This window comes from Grampus griseus, assembly GCF_964374135.1.
Source record: "Grampus griseus genome assembly, chromosome: 7".
NCBI classification, from domain to species: Eukaryota; Metazoa; Chordata; class Mammalia; order Artiodactyla; family Delphinidae; genus Grampus; species Grampus griseus.
Genome location: NC_139001.1, coordinates 393,900 through 412,043, shown reverse-complemented (window position 1 = coordinate 412,043; position 18,144 = coordinate 393,900). Strand labels below are relative to the sequence as shown.

At 51.0% G+C, this 18,144-nt stretch overlaps 1 protein-coding gene across 1 annotated transcript in view; it reads left to right on the top strand.

The window, feature by feature from the left end:
• The window catches only part of FARP2 (FERM, ARH/RhoGEF and pleckstrin domain protein 2), a 92,271-nt gene continuing 74,127 nt past the window's right edge, over positions 1–18,144 (top strand). The window contains exons 1-2 of the mRNA XM_082658131.1: positions 1–69; positions 10,634–10,850. Of these exons, the coding sequence (XP_082514257.1) occupies positions 10,662–10,850 (189 nt within the window). The 5' untranslated portion in view covers positions 1–69; positions 10,634–10,661. The remainder of the gene's footprint in view (positions 70–10,633; positions 10,851–18,144) is intronic.

The window sequence follows — 18,144 nt, the reverse complement described above, 5'->3', positions numbered from 1 at the left end:
GTAGCAAGCGGGCGGAGCAGACGAGGGATTTGAAGGGCGCTGCAGGCGACAGCGCGGGCTTGGCGGCTGGTGAGCGTGCGGGGCAGCGGGGCCCCGGTCAGGCAGGGGCCGGGCTGCGCCTCGGGGGTGGGCGGCGGAGGCCGTGGGCCGAAGCCCAGGGCAGGGCGGGCGCCTCCGGACGGCGGGAGGCCAGAGGAGTCCACGCCCGGGCTCAGAAGGCCTTACTTAGGGCGGCAGGCCCCGTGCGGGGAGGGCCGTGTGTGGGGAGCCTGCCCGCTGGAGGCCCGGGGTGGGCGGGAGGGTCCCGCGTGGAGGCGCCAGGGGTGGGCGGGGAGGGTCCCGCGCGGAGGCCCCGGCAGAGCCACAGGTGAAAGCTCGCGCCGCCTGAGACCACGTCCTTTTTGGCCTTTCCTTAGATTGTATCTTAACGCCGGGAATCGGTATTAGGTGTTAATGTTTTCGTTTTGTTTTTCGGTTTTTTGTTTTTTTTGCGGTACGCGGGCCTCTCACTGTTGTGGTCTCTCCCGTTGCGGAGCACAGGCTCCAGACGCGCACGCTCAGCGGCCATGGCTCACGGGCCCAGCCGCTCTGCAACATGTGGGATCTTCCCGGACCGGGGCACGAACCCGCGTCCCCTGCATCGGCAGGCGGACTCTCAACCACTGCGCCACCAGGGAAGCTCAGGTGTTAATGTTTTTACTCCATGAAGTGTAGAACGGCTCCTCAGACAGTGGGGAGACTTCTAAAGGCAGACGGTGAAAGCTGGGGCTGGAATATGCCCCCGTTTCCGTTTACTATGGTGGCTGCAGCCTCTGGTGGCCTTTCGTGTGCTGGTCAGTAATTGCCGTGAAAAACAAATTCACACAAGGTGCGTTGAAGGAAATAATGTCAGTCCACAGTGAAAGGATGGGAAGATTTACATCTCAGGGTGGCTCTTCTCTGTACCTTTGCTCACGTCTGTGAGGGCGCTTCCGGCGGAGGACTGCGGAGGTGCTTGATGGGTGTCAGGAGCGTTGGACCAGCGGGCTGCTTGTGTGTGTGGACAGTGTGCAGTTTTCTCCTGCCACAGAGATGGGAGAGGACATTTGAGGTCAGCAGGCATGGAGTGACCTTTGCTGGTAGGCCACATCTAATGTTCATTGTCTGTATCGGCTGTTTTTTGAAAGTTTTTTATGAGTTCCTGTACACTACAGACGTAGCTCTTTGGGAAGGGTTGTGAAGCGCTTCACGCCCGTTATTTTATTTGGTTCTCTCACAATCTGCAGAGGAGACGTGCCCAGGCCCCGTCTGGAAGCAGAGGAGCGGGGTGACCGGTTTAGGGTCACACCCTGGCCCTGCTTCCCCCATGCTCCTGCTTTGTTGCAGATTCTCCGTGAGCAGTTCACACTGAGCTGTTTGGACCAGACGCTGACAGGAGCTGCAGAAGTTTACTGGCTCATTTACATGCATGGGCATCCTTTCCCAAAAGGGAAGTTTGTATGATACATTCATCTATCTCTGCCTCAGGTTCCCTATCAGCAAATGAGGTTACAGTTTACCTGCCTCATAGACTTGTTGTGAGGATTAAACATCAGTGGAAACGCTGTTAGCTAGATGCCTGGGACACAGTAAGTGCTTGACAAGTGTTAGCCATTGTATTACCAGGTGGAAGAATGATCTGAGTAGACAGTAGAGAGAGAAGTACGCAGTATTTAAGCAGAATTATCCTGCTTGGAGGGAAGGATATGCACTGGATTGAGAAAGCAAAGGTGGATGCATGGGTAATTCCATGCAAGCTCTTTTAAATCCCCTGGGCCCCAAGGAATTCTGTTCCACTCCTTTCCAAACACTCCTGCCTCTAGTCACACCAGCACCTCCTCTATCCTGAGACGGTAACAGGTGTTTGTTGCTGCTGCTTTTGCCCTTTCAGGTTTGTTCCTGTTTTTTCTTCACCTGCTTTCGTATAAGCCTGCCACCTCCTCATTTGCTCAGGGGTCGTGAGCTTCCTGCACACGGCTTGGCGTTAGGCGCAGGGAAACCCCCCTGTAAAGCTGGATGTTGCGCCGAGGTCACTCTGGTGGTGCTCTCTGAGATCCCGTGTGTAGAGCATGATTGCATGGTAGCATATGTGTCATTTCCAGGTTTTACCTTGGCAACAGGGTGCCAGAAATGTGAGGGGGTTCCACAAAGCCTAATATGATAGAGGCCGGTGTTTGGTGGGTTTCTGGTGATTCTGTAAATTTCGTCTGATCTTTTTGGAGAGCAGCTAGCCGTATGTGATAAAGATTTTGATTTTGGAATCCCAGTTTGTTTTTGAAAACAAACTTTGATACATAAACTCTGCATGTCAGAGGGGTAGAGTACTCCTCAGCCAGCAGACATGCTCTGGCAATCTCCTTCCTATCCTTCCTTCCCAGCAAAATTTGAACCATTTTGATCCATGGAAATATGTTCAAAAACACGTCTTAACCAAAAAGGCGAGGTAGTTTGTACACAGCAATTATACGGATGTAAAAATGTGCGAGGACATGGGCAAGGATCAGAAGGGAAGGTGGAGTGATGTAAGTAGTTTTATTTTAGGGTCACAGGACTGTTTTCTCGCTAAGCTGGTGTTCTGGCTTATAGTCATTTTAAAATTCAAAAGCAGAAAGGCCCTCTGACGTTGTCGGGTGCAGTGACGAATCTTTCTTCATCCCCTCTCTCCCAGCTGCAGCACAGAAGGAGGTATGAGATTCCACCCAGACCTCTTAGGTGGGCCCTCGAGACCCCCACAGCCCGACCCACCGTGGGCATCCTCAGGGCCCCCGCCACTCTCAGCCTTGCCCAGCAGCCCCTGCCTGCGCACAGGCTGCTCTTGTCCAGCTGGTCTCCTGTCGCCCCGCAGGGCCCAGCTCCTGCTTCATCCCGGAGAGCCGTTGGCCAGGCTAGCCGCGCTGCCTTCCTCGGTGTTACCTCGTGCCTCCTGCCTTCCACTGCTGCGGCAGGCAGTGGTCAGGGCCACGTCCACAGTGGTCTCCCCTTCTAGATCATTGTGTACTTGCCACGTGGGGTCCCTTAAACCGGAGACGGGACAGCATGTGTGCGATGGGGGTTGTGAGGACCAGATGTGCAGACACCCGCTTTTTGCTGAGGTCTCCTCCCTCCCTCTCCACCTACCAGATTCCTGGAGGCTCCCTCACTTCACTTCCACATGGCTCTTACCGCCCTTTAACAGACTGTCTTCTTTGTCTTCTCCCACTGTCATGGGAGGGATTTCCTCCCTCTTACAGGCTCCCGTATCTTTAAGGACTTAGACTTGCTTGATACCGAGGCAAGGTGCTCAATCAGTGTTTGAACTAATCAAATTTTATCTGGGGCAAGGGCAGATGCCAACTTTTATGGGGCCTGAGACTTATCCAGTTTGGGGGAGGAGACCTCTTTAAGAAAATACAGTGTTACAAATAAAAATCAATTTGAAAATTAATTTGCAGATATTTATTTAGAATGAGAAAACGTAAATAAGATACAGATTTGAAAAAGCTGACCATTGATACAGACATCACTAAATCCAGAAAGATAGCATATTTGTTAATTATCTGACACACTTCTGTAATACTTTTCATTTGGCTATGTACTTTTTAGTTGTCTCTTCGTATGACAGAGAATAGAAAGAATTCAGTGATTCCTCTAGCATGGCTGATCAGAAATCTTATTAGTGATTGTTAGGATGCATAAAACATGGTTTCACACTTGCTGTTTCTAGCACGGCTATGTCTCGGAAAAGCAGGAGTTCTGATAAATTCTGTTTTGCACAATTCCATTCAAAAACGTTAAAAAATCAATGGTGTATTTATAGTCATACTGCTACATTATAAATTTTTTTTTCTGACAGGCGAGAAGTGTAGTTTTGACTACTGAGTACCAAACTCTGCTTGCATTTTGACAAGTCTGGTGATGATTTTCCCACAAATGTGCGTCTGGCTCCCCGAGTTTCAAACCTTGCTCCTTTCCCAGGGCCCACATGCTTCCAGCACCAGGTGCCATCGGGTCTGTTCATGTTGCTGCAGGGCCTGGGCCCTGCACCTTTGTTCTGTAACCCTCCAGCACGCAAGCACGGGACTGGCAGTGGTGTTCCGGGAGCCATAGCTGCATTGTGAGGCGGGTGGTCACCTCAGTGTGAACACCTGAAACGTCTCCACTTCAGCCCAAACTAAGGGTGTCCCTGGCTCCTTGTGCTGGTAGCTGGGTCCTCTCCTGAGCTGCCTGACGTGGAGGGAAGGAGGGACAGAAACAGACTTGGGGTGGAAGGGGCAGCAGTGTTAGTCGATTGCAATTTGAATATGTTTTCGAATTTCCCAGAAGGCTGTGATCATGGCCGCACTTCACTGAGGGCCTTTCTTAGGACCTTGGCAGGCCGGTGCCAGGTAGGGGCCCAGAAACGAGGCAGAATGGCTTTAGAGTCACACTGCCGGCATAGGGGCAGCCTGTGGTCCGTTGCCTGGTGCCACACAACACCGTGGAGGCACGTGCGTGAGGGTGCACGGCGCCTCCTCCTGCGGCTGGCGGGATGTGTCTGGAAGCAGGAAGCAGCGCTGGCTGTTTTACAGCCGTTTAAATGACTGGGCGTGATTCACTTTACCTCCTGCGTCGTTCAGATCCCAGTTGCCTTGGTAATAGTTAACACAAGCTGAGTGTGGGGGGAACAAGTCTCAGTGTCGGAACAAGAAATCAATTTTTTAAATTGATCTAAAGAGAGTGTTTTAAAATGTTAGTTTTTATTTTAACTGCACTATTTGAGAAGCAAGAACAAGCGCAACACCTAGAGGAGACGTGGGTGCTTACCCCGGCTCTCTCTTTGAAGGCGAGCCGGCTCGGCTGTAGGTGACCCCTGCCGTCGTCTGCCCGGAAGCCATCTGATTTCAGAAGTAGCGCACGTTCATCACGGTAGGCAATTCAAGAGATACAGGCGCCAGGAAGGAAGGAAATAAAAATCAGCCCTCTTCCCTCTCTCAAAGATGACCTCTGCAAACATGCTTTAAATGCATGGATGCCAAGTTCCGTTTGTGGGAAGAAGGAATGAGCCTCCTCCACCCTGTCTCTCCCGCTGACTGTGGCCACAAAGCTAGACAGCTGCGGGAGCAGCCCTGAGGACCCTGGCAAAGAAGCGGTGGCGGGCAGACAAAGGCCAGGGCCTGAAGTGCCTGCCGCAGGAGCACTGAGCTTCCTGTTCTCCCTCCAGCACCCCCGGTCCCCAGCGTCTTCAGGTGTCCGAAACCCGGAGCTGGGCTCCAGGGGCAGATAGGGAGGGCTGCAGGGGGAGCCACCCAGTTTGGGCTCTAGAGGGAGTGGGAGAAAGCCACCATTTCTTCTCTCTCTCCCTGTTCTCCAGCCAGGCCTGAGACACCTAAAACTCCAAGGGCTTTTTACTCTCTTTCCTGCAGCCTGTGACCCCCATGGAGGGCGGTGCTCAGGAGGTGACCCCTCACAGTTGCCAGTGAACTTGTGGGCTCGACACCGAGCTGTACACGCATGGGGCCGACCGTGTGCCACTTGCCAGAGGCTGTGGGAACTCAGCTAAGGGGTCGACCACAGCCCGGGAGCCAGGCTGTCAGCTGGGTGATGGTGCACAGGGAGGATGGAGCCTCTGAAGGTGGAGCTGATGCTGAGACCACGGCTGCGGCCTGAACCCGGCAAGGCCCTGCTGCTGAAAGAGAAGTGCCACATTCCCTGTGGGATTTGAACAAGGCCAGAGGCTCATAACACAGTGTTTAAAATGTCCAGGATATAATCCAAAATTACCTGGCCTACACAGAACCAGGGAAATACCAGCTCACACGAGAAAAGACAGGCTACAGCTGAGATGATGCAGACATCGGAATTACCCGACAAAGACCTTGCGGTGGGCAGAATTTTGGCCCCCATGGCCGTCACCCCCTGGTGTTACTTCTGGGAACAGGTTATGTTACGTGGCAAAAGCACATCGACAAGGTTCCCTATGCGACATGACTGAACACTGTAGACTCAGGAAGCAGAGCCCAGCGCTGCCCTCCCAGCGCCTCCCCCTCCCCCTGCCCCCAGAGGAAGGTCTTTCCTTTAGGTTTTGGTTTACCCTCCAGGGTGGTTGTTTGAAAAATGCATGTGTTTACCGTCTTCCTCTTTTAACCAGTTAGTGCGCCATGCGCCTTCTTTGTACCTTGCTTTTATTCACCTTTTCATCAAAGAAGCACGTAGAGATCGTTTCCATGCGTGACCGAAATTTTAGCAACTTCCACTGCTGTGGACAGTGGACTGCGCTTGTCTGGGGAGCCACAGGCTGACTTCCCAGCCGAGGGGGAGACGACTTGAGGGCCAAATCTGGGCTGGGCTCATGTCCTGGCTTTGTCACTTCTGAATTATGTGTTATGTGGCAGAGCTTCTTTTTCTTTTTAATAGACCTGATTTTTAGAGCAATTTTAAGTTCACAGCAAAATTGAGTGGAAGTTTCACAGATTTCTCATATGCCCCCCGCCCCCAGACGTGCACAGTCTCCCCCCCGTCCCCCCCAACCCCCTGAGTGGTACCTTTGTTACAAACCTGCATTGACACATCATCACCCAAAGCCTTGGCAGACTTTTTTTTTTTTTTTTTTTTTGCGGTACGCGGGCCTCTCACTGTTGTGGCCTCTCCCGTTGCGGAGCACAGGCTCCGGACGCGCAGGCTCAGCGGCCATGGCTCATAGGCACAGCCGCTCCGCAGCATGTGGGACCTTCCCAGACCGGGGCACGAACCCGTGTCTCCTGCATCGGCAGGCGGACTCTCAACCACTGCGCCACCAGGGAAGCCCCTTGACAGACTTTTGAGCCGAATTTTTCCAACTTCAAGATGGAAATTTTATGTCACGAGTCGGTTTTTAAATTTTTTATTAAATGAGAATATATAGGAGCCGAGTTTGTAGTAGGTAATACTAAATATCAGTGGTGGAAGTTTGTATGTAGCCACCAGAAATATTTTTAGGAATGAAGACTGCAAATCATTTTGTTCACCTGGGAGGGAGAAGGGAACTGGAGTCCCTCGTAGGCACCTGACTCTTGACACCGCTGATTCCCTCCAGATTTCTGGAGAGGGTCTCTGGCAGCAGCAGGGGAGCGAGCAGGGGCTAATGCCTGACGTTTAGAGCCTGCAGGACTGCGGGACGCGCTCTGTGTGTCTAGTTCAGTTTGCATATTCTTGCCTTTTTAATGTTTATTTATAAGCACACAGAGCAAAATAAAGTAATTTCTGTTAGTTTATTAATTTATGTAAAGCAAATTCAGTGCATACATTTTTCCCTTTGATTTTTTCCCATTGTCAGACTACAGGAAGCAATCAGGCTGTATGTAGCAAGACTGTTGAATGAGCAGCTTCACGCTCCTGCAGGGAGGGGTCCTTCTGCTGCTCGTTCTAAAATGACACCATGATTATTAACTAACATTCACAGCACAGCAGTTACATTCAGTTTTCCATTAAGTGTCTTCCTTTCTAAACTTTCTTAAACTTAAAGCTGAGTAATTATCAAATGGGTGATTTAATGCCCCATTGCCGTTGTGTGATAGCAAACAGAGCTTTCTTTGGAATATCAGCAGGAGGGTGCCCCATGGGGTCACTTCCTCTTAAGAGAACTTGTCTCCCTGGGATGAACCTCTGGGATCAGGCCGTCTCGTGGTCCGGAGTCTCAGCCTAAGCTGTGTGGGTGTCTTACTCTGACCAGGTGCAAATAACTAGGATGTAAGCATGCTGCTCACAAGGTGTACGAACCTGCAAAGGCTTCCTCTCAAGAGCCATGTTTTAGAATTCCTTGAGCCAAGAAAATGGTTTTTTTCATCTAACATATCTTATGTTCTTATGAGAGATGAAACAATGGTAAATTAAAAGTATGCTGGTTTAAATATATTTTTTATTATAAAATAAACACAGATACAGAAAAACTGCATTAATCAAATGTACAGATTAATGAATAAAGTGGACACTGTCCAGTGAAGCGATGGAACTGTGCCGGCCACACCCAGGACCCCTCCCCTGTGCCCTGCCCCCGGGACAGGCCCCTCCCACCAAGGGAACCACTGCCGTGACTGTTCTAGGAATAACCTCCTTGCCTGTTCTTGCAGTTTTCTCACCCGGATGTGCCCCTCAAGACAGGTTAGTCTTGCTTGGTTTGGTTTGGTTTGTTTTGTTTAAAGTAGGCGTTCAGACATGACTTTCTTATGATAAGTAAAAGAGAAAGAACCTGAAGAAATCTTTTTCCACCTAAAATTATTATGAGGAAATATAAATGAGAATTTTACAGTGGAATACACAGCAGAAGTGACTGCTAAAAGTACATCCTGGTTGTGTATATGTTTTCAGAATTGTAGCTTTACTTAAAAGGGAAAGGATCACTTTGGTGCCCAAAGTGAAACATCCCGTAGCTTGTTTCAGGAGAAGCTCCTCTTGGTGGCGGGTGTTGGGCGAGTGCTGTGAGCTGACCACGCTTTACTCTCACCTGCGTGCGCACCTGGGACACCTGAGAGGTGGGCTTGACTTCCTTAACACCCCTCTCTTCCGCAGTAACTACTCAAGTTTGTGAGACTGGCATGAAAACGCTCACGTTTATGGCTCTCAGAGCTTCATATACCTCACGCTGAGTATCAGTCAGTGGCAGGAAAACAGGGCTTTTCTGAAGTGTGGTTCCTGACTGCGGCATACACGGTGCCTGTTCTTTGATGCCTGCGACGTTAATTAAGTAAATACTTAGCAAATATTCACAGAATTAGTGACCGCTCCCGGGGGGCATGCAGCCTGGAGAGAGAATTCTGAAGACGGTGGGTAACTGCCGACCTGAACCACCCGTGTGGTGCAGGGAATCTACGTGCCAGTCCGAGCCGGGGGTCAGCCCGTTTGCGCATGGGGTGGGTCGGGAGCTGTATTTCGCAGAAGGACACGTCGCCTCATCACTTTGCTCATGCTACGCACATTTCACCTTTCCCGGGGGTTTCAGCTTTCTCATTTTCTGTTTGCTTGTTTGATAAACCAGACATGCATGGAAATTCTCACGCAGATTGTTGGGAAGGTCTTCGCTGAGTAGGGTGTAAGTAGGAGTTGCTTGGCAGTGGGTCACTGAGAAGCTTTTCCATCTTAATTGAAGAGACAATAAGTTCATGAGTTGGTTTATCTTGATAACAAAATAAGCTCGAAAAAGAGGAAAAGGCCACAGGACTCAGCAATTAAATTGGCATGAAAGGGCACGGACTAGGAGTTTAGTGAGATTAATTCTCTAAAATATTTACTGCAAATTAGTAGAAGACTTTTTGAAGATGATTAAGCAAAATAAAATGGTTTTCACCGCATCTGCATTCTTTTTTTTTTTTTTTTTTTTTTTTTTTTGCGGTACACGGGCCTCTCACTGCTGTGGCCTCTCCCGTTGCGGAGCACAGGCTCCGGACGCGCAGGCTCGGCGGCCATGGCTCACGGGCCCAGCCGCTCCGCAGCATGTGGGATCTTCCCAGACCAGGGCACGAACCCGTGTCCCCTGCATCGGCAGGCGGACTCTCAACCACTGCGCCACCAGGGAAGCCCCTGCATTCTTTCTTGATTAAACATCTGACATTTGTGTTTGCCATACTGTGTTTAACCATTAGGTATGTTTCTTTAAGTTGACTTTCATACATAAATACACGTATTTAAGAAGGGAATTAGCCATAAATAGAAGGTAATTATATTAATAAGGACGACTAAAAGCAAGGCAGTATGACCAGATTCTAGCAGGCACTGAGCCTGTCCTTTGGTTGTTAAAAAACAATGGCGTGATTGGCTCTGTTCCACTTAACAGCTAAGAACCGGAGACCCTTCCCCCGGCACGTTGAGGAGGGTTGAAAGGGCACGAGCGCCTCCCGGGGCAGCTCTCTGACCCTTGCAGACCCTCGGTGTCGTCATAGGTGAGGAGGGCGTGGGTGGTGGTGACCACAAGGGTATTATGAGGACGGGACAGGGCGGGTGCTGGGAAGGGTGGCACGCGTGTGCTCCCCGTGACGTGTGCTAGGCTGTCACTCAGCGCCAAGTCTGAAGTTACCTCCTGAACCGCTGGTGGCCCCCACTCCAGCCTGGTGACACAGCTTAGAAAAACCAGGGTGTGCAAAGCGGGCAGACAGCCTGGCTGTCTTCATCCACCTTCCTTGGCATTTTCCCCACCGTGTCAGCGGAGGTGGGACCCAGGACCCATACTGGCACCGTGCTGTGTGTACCCCTTTCCCTTTGCTGAAAAGCGCTGTCCGGCACACAGAGCGTGTGGTCAGCACGTGAATGTCTGGGCTGGTGGAGGGAGGAGGTGCAGGGCCTCCGGGTGGTCTGGGGAAAGAGAGGCAGGCGGCTGTGGGCCTCCCCTCCCCTGCCGGTGGGCAGAGATGCTGCGGCTCCTTCAGAGGGTCTGGGGGTTAAATGAGTTCACGCACTGCCAGCTTGCGTGCACCCCAGCGATAGTGGTGTTGCGGCGTGTTGCTGTGTATGCTCACCAGTCGAGGTATGAGGAGAAGATAATCTTTCTAAACTCTTAATTTTGATGTACGTTAAGACTCGTAGAAGTGCAAAAACAGTACAGAGAGTTCTTGTGTACCTGACAATTTTCTTACGTTGTTTTAATATTGAAATAACTGGGGATAATTTGGGGGGTTTTTGTGTGTTTTAGTGCATTCCTCACTCTTAGCTGGTGAAGAATGGGGGAGCTGGAAGGAACCTACCGCGTCCTGCAGACCCCAGGGACACGCCTAGGCGCCCAGACCCCCGCGGGCGTCAGCACCCTCGAGCCTGGGCAGGGCCCCTCGGCAGCAGCGGCGTGGCCAGCGGCCAGGACGCCCATCCGAGTGCAGCTGCTGGACAGCTCCGTCGAGGTGTTTGACGTTGAGGTAAGAAGCGAGATTCCTGGAGGCCTAGTTCCTCGCGTTTTCTAGAAGTCGGGTAATATTTGGTATTATGTACCAAACTCCATTTTGCTGGTTAGACTTTGCCTGTTTGTCAAGTCGCCCATGAGTGGCTGGGCTGGTAATAAAATCCTTGGGAACTCCGTCTGCGTTTCCCCTTTTAGTTTGGGGAGTGGTGTTCTCCTGACTTAAAATTCTGACGTAATATGGTCTTGACATTCTTCTCTTTTGAGAGGCTGGCTGAGAGCCACGCAGTGCAGACTGGAACCAGCTTGTCTCCACCCAGGTCCTGGTGGCCGAGCCGCTGGGTGAGGGACGCCCCTTAGCCTCACAGTGTGTCCTCGTCTGAATGTGAGGGTGACTCAGGTCCCCGCTTCCCAGGGTGGCTGGGGTGAGGGCAGAGCACTCAGCACACGAAGAGCCTGGCACAGCGCTCGCACAGGGCTTGTCTTTCTAGGTCAGCAGTAGGGACATTTTTATCGTGAAAATTCTCTAATAATACATTGCACTGATAATGTTGGCAAAGACAGTTGAATATAGCAAATGTTTGAAAACATCTTTTCTGATTTTCTAAATGGCAATAGAATGAACGTTCTTTTAAAAAATTACTTATTTTCATAAGTAATGCAGGAATACATTCTTTTTTCTAATATTTTTATATTGGTTTAAAGTAATACCTTTGGAAGCATCCCCTGCTCTTAATGTCACAAAGTAAAGACGAGAGAATGAACTTAAACTTTAGCAGGAGGTTTATTTATGCTTGGGGAGAGGTCCAGATGCTACACAGAAAATAGAAAGATGATTGAGGAGCTGTGGGCCCGGTGTGAAGAGGCCTAGAGGAAGCCTTGAGGCTCCCGCAGAGCCTGATGGCAGGATGCCTTGTGTGAGAAGGCAGAGGTGAGGAAGGAGGTGAGCACGGTCGGGGGCGGGGAGCGGAGGGGAGAGGCCAGCTGGGGGGCTTGAGGAGTAGAGGTGCCCTCCTGCTTGGAGCCCAGGGTACACCTTGAGTGTTCGATGGCAGGTATCTAGTGCCTAGGTTCCTAGTGTCTGAACTCAGGGAACCCTGAATGCTTCTTTTAGGTCTTATTTGAGGAAGAAACCAGATGTCATTTCGTCAGGGCAGTGGTAACTGGAACTGGTAGGGCCTGTCTGTCCACCTTCCCAGGTCACTCCTGTGTTGCAAGAAGCAGCCTTTGCAGGGCAGGGAGTTGGGAACAGGCCACCTTTGAGCCCTGAAGGGGGGGACTGGCTCTCGGTCCCTGTCTTACCGTACTCGGATGAGTCACCTGGAGAAACAGGTTAAAGATCTGGGAATTAGCTGGGCTCCCACGTCTTTTCCGGACAAATGTTTGGAAGAATTCCCACCGTGTAGCCGTCCTATGATAAACACATTTGCTATGGTCTAGGCTTAAAAGAGGTTCAGATTTTTTGAAAGAAAGGAAGGAAGAAGAGAAAAGAAAAGAATTGCGTTAGTTAGGGTTTACTTTTAGAGCATCTTTTTCTGGCCTGCTTAATGGTCTTTATCAACTAAACCTAGGACCAGAAAAGGAAAAAAAGCACACATTTATCGTTGAGTCATAAATAAGATGTAATCCTTCTCTGAGAAATTTGCTTTTAAATCAGAGATAGCATTTTATAAAGGTTCAGAATATAGAGAGCATGTCGAAGTTTTAATAAATTGAGATTGTTGTTTCTTTTAACCAAATAGAACCATCATGTTTGGTATTTTGATAGACCTGGCAGAGTTACCAGAAAGTAAAGAATCAGATTGCTGTTGTATATCCCGAGTTGGATGGGGTCCTTTTTAAATTGTGCTACTCACTGATGCATACCTTTCAGGAGAAGTTAAAACTCAATGTATTTTTTTGTAAGTTAGTTGTATTCTATTTCTAAGTACCCTAGTCGTCTACAACTGTATCAGTTAGCTTTGCTGAGTAACACGTCACCCCCAAACCTGATAACTTAAAAGAGCAAATATTTAATATTTTCTGCATGTCTGAGTGTTGGCTTGGAGGTTCTTCTGGTCTGAGTGCTGAGTGGTCTAGGATGGCCTCGCTCACATGTCTGGGGCCCCAGCTGGAACCTCTCTCCGTGTGGGACCTCACTCTCCAGCGAGCTGGCGTGACCTTGTGCGCATGGTGATGGGAATGCGCTCGGGGGTGGCAGCTGTGAGGTCCCTGAGGCCTAGGCTTGTAATTCACACGTGTACCTTCTGCCGGGTTTGGCTGATCAAGCAGGCTGCCAGGCAAGCCCAGGTTGAAGAAGTACCCGGAGTCTGTGGCCATTTTCTGCAGAGGCTCTCACACGGCTGCTGCCAGGGATCAGGTGCACAGTCCCTGGAAAGTCTCTGCAGGTCTGGTATCTGGTGTCAGCGGGCTGGGCGGGTTTGCCAGATGAAGCACTTTGTGGGGCCTCCTCCGGGAGGGGCTGCTGGAGAAGGTGCATCTGCCCTGCTCCCTCCTCCCCAGTGTCTCCCGTGGGCCGCCGTTGCCAAGATCCGAGATGCAGAGCCCAGGCTGGGTCTCCCTGGGCCTGCCGCCCCTGCCCCACCATCCCTGGTCACCGATCTTGTCTGTCGTTCCCCCGCCCGCCCTGTACAGTTGGACTGAGAGGCACACTGTGGTTGGGTGACTTTCGCTGTGGGTCTGTGGGTGGTATAGACTTGAGGTGCCGGGCAGTGAGGTCCCGGGGCGGATGGCCTCTGTTGGTGGCACAAAAGGCAGGTCTTGGGGAAGACGCCCCCACCCCGGAGCTGGCCGGGCTCTCCTCCTGGAAGGCAGTTCCTGGGCGGCGAGGCAGCTTCCGTGTTTGGACCAGTGCCGGTAAGTGCGGTCGACCGAACGGAAGCGAGGGTGAGCTTGGGTAACGTGCTTTCGTTAGGAGTTTTTAGTTTTTCCCTCTATGGCAACGTCTTCTGACGCTAGGGATTCAGGTGTTGTGTTTTGTGTCTGGGGTTTTGGGGCCGTCCACACCTATCTTACGGTGTGCTCATTTGGTTTATTTTTTACTAAGTGTTCTGCAGTATTGTCTGCAGACTCGCAGGGTTGATGTGCAGCCGGTGGCACCTGGCCTGGTGTGGCCTGTGTGGACTCCCCTGGTTGATACTGAAGGTTTATTCTTAGGGGAAGAAGTTGACGTTTAGTTATTTTTGAAACGGCGTCTTCTGCTGGTGCCTGTGGCTCTTCACAGGCAGAGTCTGTGGCTCATCGTCTCCTGCTGCTTCAGCAGCTGAGGCTGCCCTCCCCCAGCCCTCATTCCCTTCCTTCAGAGGGGTGAGCGCATCCGCGAGCCCCTGGCTCCGTCTGTCTCCCACCCACTAGGGCGGTGATGTGAGCTTTGCTTCTGCCAGCTCAGGCCCCACGATACCGGCCAGCGCTCTGAGAGCCAAAACCGCTGGCCACACGGGAGCCTTTTCTTCCTCTGGCTTTCTCTCTCGGTCTGCAGTCCTGCTGCCCCAAAGTCAGGGTGGCTGGAAGCTGGAAGCTGGGGTCTGTCTGCTTTTTCCTGAGCAGCACTGGATAAGCTGAAACTTTCTAGCAACTTTATTGAGATATAACCGTACAGTCACCCACGTAAAGCGTGCAATTCAGTGGTTTTTAACGTATTCACAGAAACGCAGAGCCATCACGCCGGTCAGTTTTAGAACGTTTTCATCCCTCCCAGTTGGAAACCCCACGCCCTTTAGCTGTCGCCCTCGCAGCCCCAGCATCCTCAGTGCCCCCCCCCCCCAGCTCTAAGCAAATCGTGACCTGGGTCCTGTTTCCACAGACCCCTTTCATCTGAGCAGAGTCGTACGTGGCTTTTTGTGACTGGCTTGTCACTTAGCGTGGTGTTTTAGGGGTTCATCCACGTTGTTGGACGTCTCAGCGCTATTTTCCTTTTTGTTCCCCACTCGTCAGCTGGTGGACGTCCCACCTTTGGGCTGTTGCGAACGTCGCTGCTGTAAACATTTGGGTACAGGTTTTGTGGGGACATGCGTTTCCACTTGTCTCGGACAGACCCCTGGGGGTGGGACTGCTGAGTCGTACAGCGACTGTGTGTGATCGTTTGGGGAACTGGCAGACTGCTTTCCAAAGCAGCCGCACCATTTATATCCACCAGCCACTTTATGAGGCTTCCAATTTCCCCACGTTCTCAACTACACTTACTATTCTTTGACTTTTTGATTCTAAACATCCTAGTGGGTTTCAAGTGGTATCTCGTTGTGGTTTGAGGTGAAATTTTTAAAATTTTTAATGGCTAAAGAAAGGAAGGTTTTCAGCCCAAAAATATGAGAATTGTACCATTAAAAATTTATCTTTGGGGCTTCCCTGGTGGCGCAGTGGTTGCGAGTCTGCCTGCCGATGCAGGGGACACGGGCTCGTGCCCCGGTCCGGGAGGATCCCACATGCCGCGGAGCGGCTGGGCCCATGAGCCATGGCTGCCGAGCCTGCGCGTCCGGAGCCTGTGCTCCGCAGCGGGAGAGGCCACAACAGTGAGAGGCCCACGTACCGCAAAAAAAAAAAAAAAAAAAAAAAAAATTATCTTTGGGGTGGTTCCTTGGATAGATTATGAGTAATTGTGGAGTTAACCGTCTAGCTGTGGCCCAGTTACCACACGTGGAGTGAACATTTCTACATCCCAGAGTTGTGAGGACCACAGAGAAAGCAGGCTGAGGGCAGGCCCTGGAGGCCCTGGGAACTGAAGCTGGTAGAGGAGCGGGAGCTGCCGTGTCAAAATTTTTAAAACATTTTAAAGTTTCATTTAGACTTTTACTGACACTGTATTTATTTTTAAAAGATGTATTTGTTTGTTTATTTATTTATTTATTTGGGCTGTGCCGGGTCTTAGTTGCGGCATGCGGACTCTTAGTTGCGGCACGCAGGATCTAGTTCCCCGACCAGGGATCGAACCCGGGCCCCCTGCATTGGGAGCGTGGAGTCTTACCCACTGGACCACCAGGGAAGTCCCCTGCAATTGTATTTTTAAATCAATATTTATCTCATCTGTAAGTACTAGCTGCCAATGTCTACGATTTAGTCTCATCCATTTGGATCATCTGCTTTAACAAACTTACGTTTATCGTGATTACGTATGATAATGAAGCAAGGTGTACTTCGTGGTTCTTTATATTGATTACTAATTTGTGTCCGGAAGGGCGCAAAGAAAGGGGGAGAAATCTGTCTGATGGATTCAGGGTGGAACTTCAACTCTGTCTAATTTTAAGTGATGTTTGACATTTACTGATGGGATTTTTAACTCCCTGAAGGTCAGTCAGTGACCAATTTTTTGATCTAGTAAAATCATGATTTGTTTTCAGTTAATTAAATGAATTCTGTGGTTTTGAAATTAGAAATCTGACCTCAGGTCTGGAAAGTTTTTTTTCTCAGCTGTAAGAGAAACCATCTGGAGGCCGTGTGTCGGCTCGATTGTCCTGCATGCAAAGTCAGGGAGTAGAAAGTGTCCAGCTCCTTGCCCTGTACGTGTGAGCGGTGTCCATGCTGCCCTGGGAGCAGCAGAGGGGCCGAGCTGGCGGTCCTGTCCTCCCTGGAGAGGCCTCCCCTCGACTGCAGAGGGCGCGGCATTGGGGACAGGGCACGTTCCTGCGTCGCTGACCATTCATGGCGGGTTTAGGAATGGACGTCACCTATAGCTTTTCTGTTATCTGGAGTCAGTATTGCGGAAAGAGTGATATTTAGTGATTGAGAGAACAGTCTGGGATGTGGTTTGGGTGAGGGAGACCTCACCCACGGGAGTGAATGTCATGCCTTCGCTGGCAGGTGTGGTGGAGTGCTAATGAACGTGAAGGTTGCTCACGTTTCCCCTTTTCTTAACATCCTCAAAAGTTTCAGAGTGGGCTTTCTTTCTTTCTTTTTTTTAGAATTGCAAAAGCTTTAGCTTAAATATGTGGCAAGTAGGAGGACAGATTCTCAGCCATGAAGTCCCATGCTGGAGGACTTGGAAGTTGCTATTCCAGTAAAAACTTAATGTTTTCTTTCTGGCCAGGAAGAAATAGCCAGAATTCCGGAGAGTACCGTAGCCAGATGTCTGTCGCTGCTCCTACACGAGCGCCCTAAATATGGCAAAGAAACCGCCTGAGAGCTTATTTTGGTCTGATCTCAGAAGAAGACGTTAGTAATTCAGCATCTGAAGTTTGGCGATAATATAGGCTTTATATAAGAGCTCTGTGTGTCCCTAGTATATGCAGCAATTATGTGATTCTGCCCTAGGTTTTGAAACCTATTATTTTGTTTTGGAAAATTGATCTGTGTTTTGGCCCTGAAGCCCAGGAATGTGGCAGGGTGGGACGAGGCAGAGGTGTGGACATTTACCCAGTTGTGGTATCGAAGCTCCAACACACATGCACGCACACGCCTGCACACGGACATGCCTGAGGGTTGGCATGCACAGTCTATGTTGGATGACCCCGCGATGATGACCGATGACAAATGGAAAAGAATCGGGAAATGTCGCCGAGGGAAGACCCATCCCCACCGTTGTGTAATGGAAGACAGCAGACTTGTCTCAGGGTCCCAGCAGAGGGTCATAGAAAGGAAACTTGCCCATTGGGTTGTCTTGACTTGCAAGCTGTTTCCTGAGCCCTTAAGACACGTGACGGGTTTATGTCGTTGGCAACCCCAGCAGGAGGCAGAGGCAGAGTGAGCTGCCGGGTGACGCAGCTGGCCTGTGACCCCACCCCACCCCCTGGCTGTCTCCAGAACCCTTGCTCTTATCCACGTGATGCTCTCATTTACTGATCAGAAAGAATTTGGTTCTGTTGTCCTGTGTTCATAGGAGGCTAGAAGAGCTGACCTTGTACTTGTTTCACTGATTGGGCCCTTGAATCACTGTTCCCGTTCAGCTTCCACCCCTTCCCAGAAATTCCCGATGCCTGCACTCTTGGCGCAACTCCCCACAAGGAGGTGGCCCGCCTGAGAGTGGTGCTGCCTGACCACCGAGGCCTCCTGGGCTCGCACGCTTATCCCTCTCCCTACAGCCGCGTGGGGCACGTTAGGACCAGGTTTTAAATCTCAGCGCCTCACCACCCGATGGCGTGAGGAAGGGCCTTGCTCCAAGTCTGGGAACGGCTTTGCTCAGGGGCCCCGTCCGGACGTGTAGCCAGAGTGGGGGGGGGGGCGGTGACGTCCGTGCCTGTCTGCTCCTGCGGGGGCCACGTGGGCGGGGAGGCTAGAAAGGCCCAGAGTCGTCCTCTGTAGGCCTTCACTCGGCTGCCCGACACACACCGCATGTCCTGCCCCCCATGTTGAGCTGTGTAGCCTGGCACACCCCAGGGCTTTCT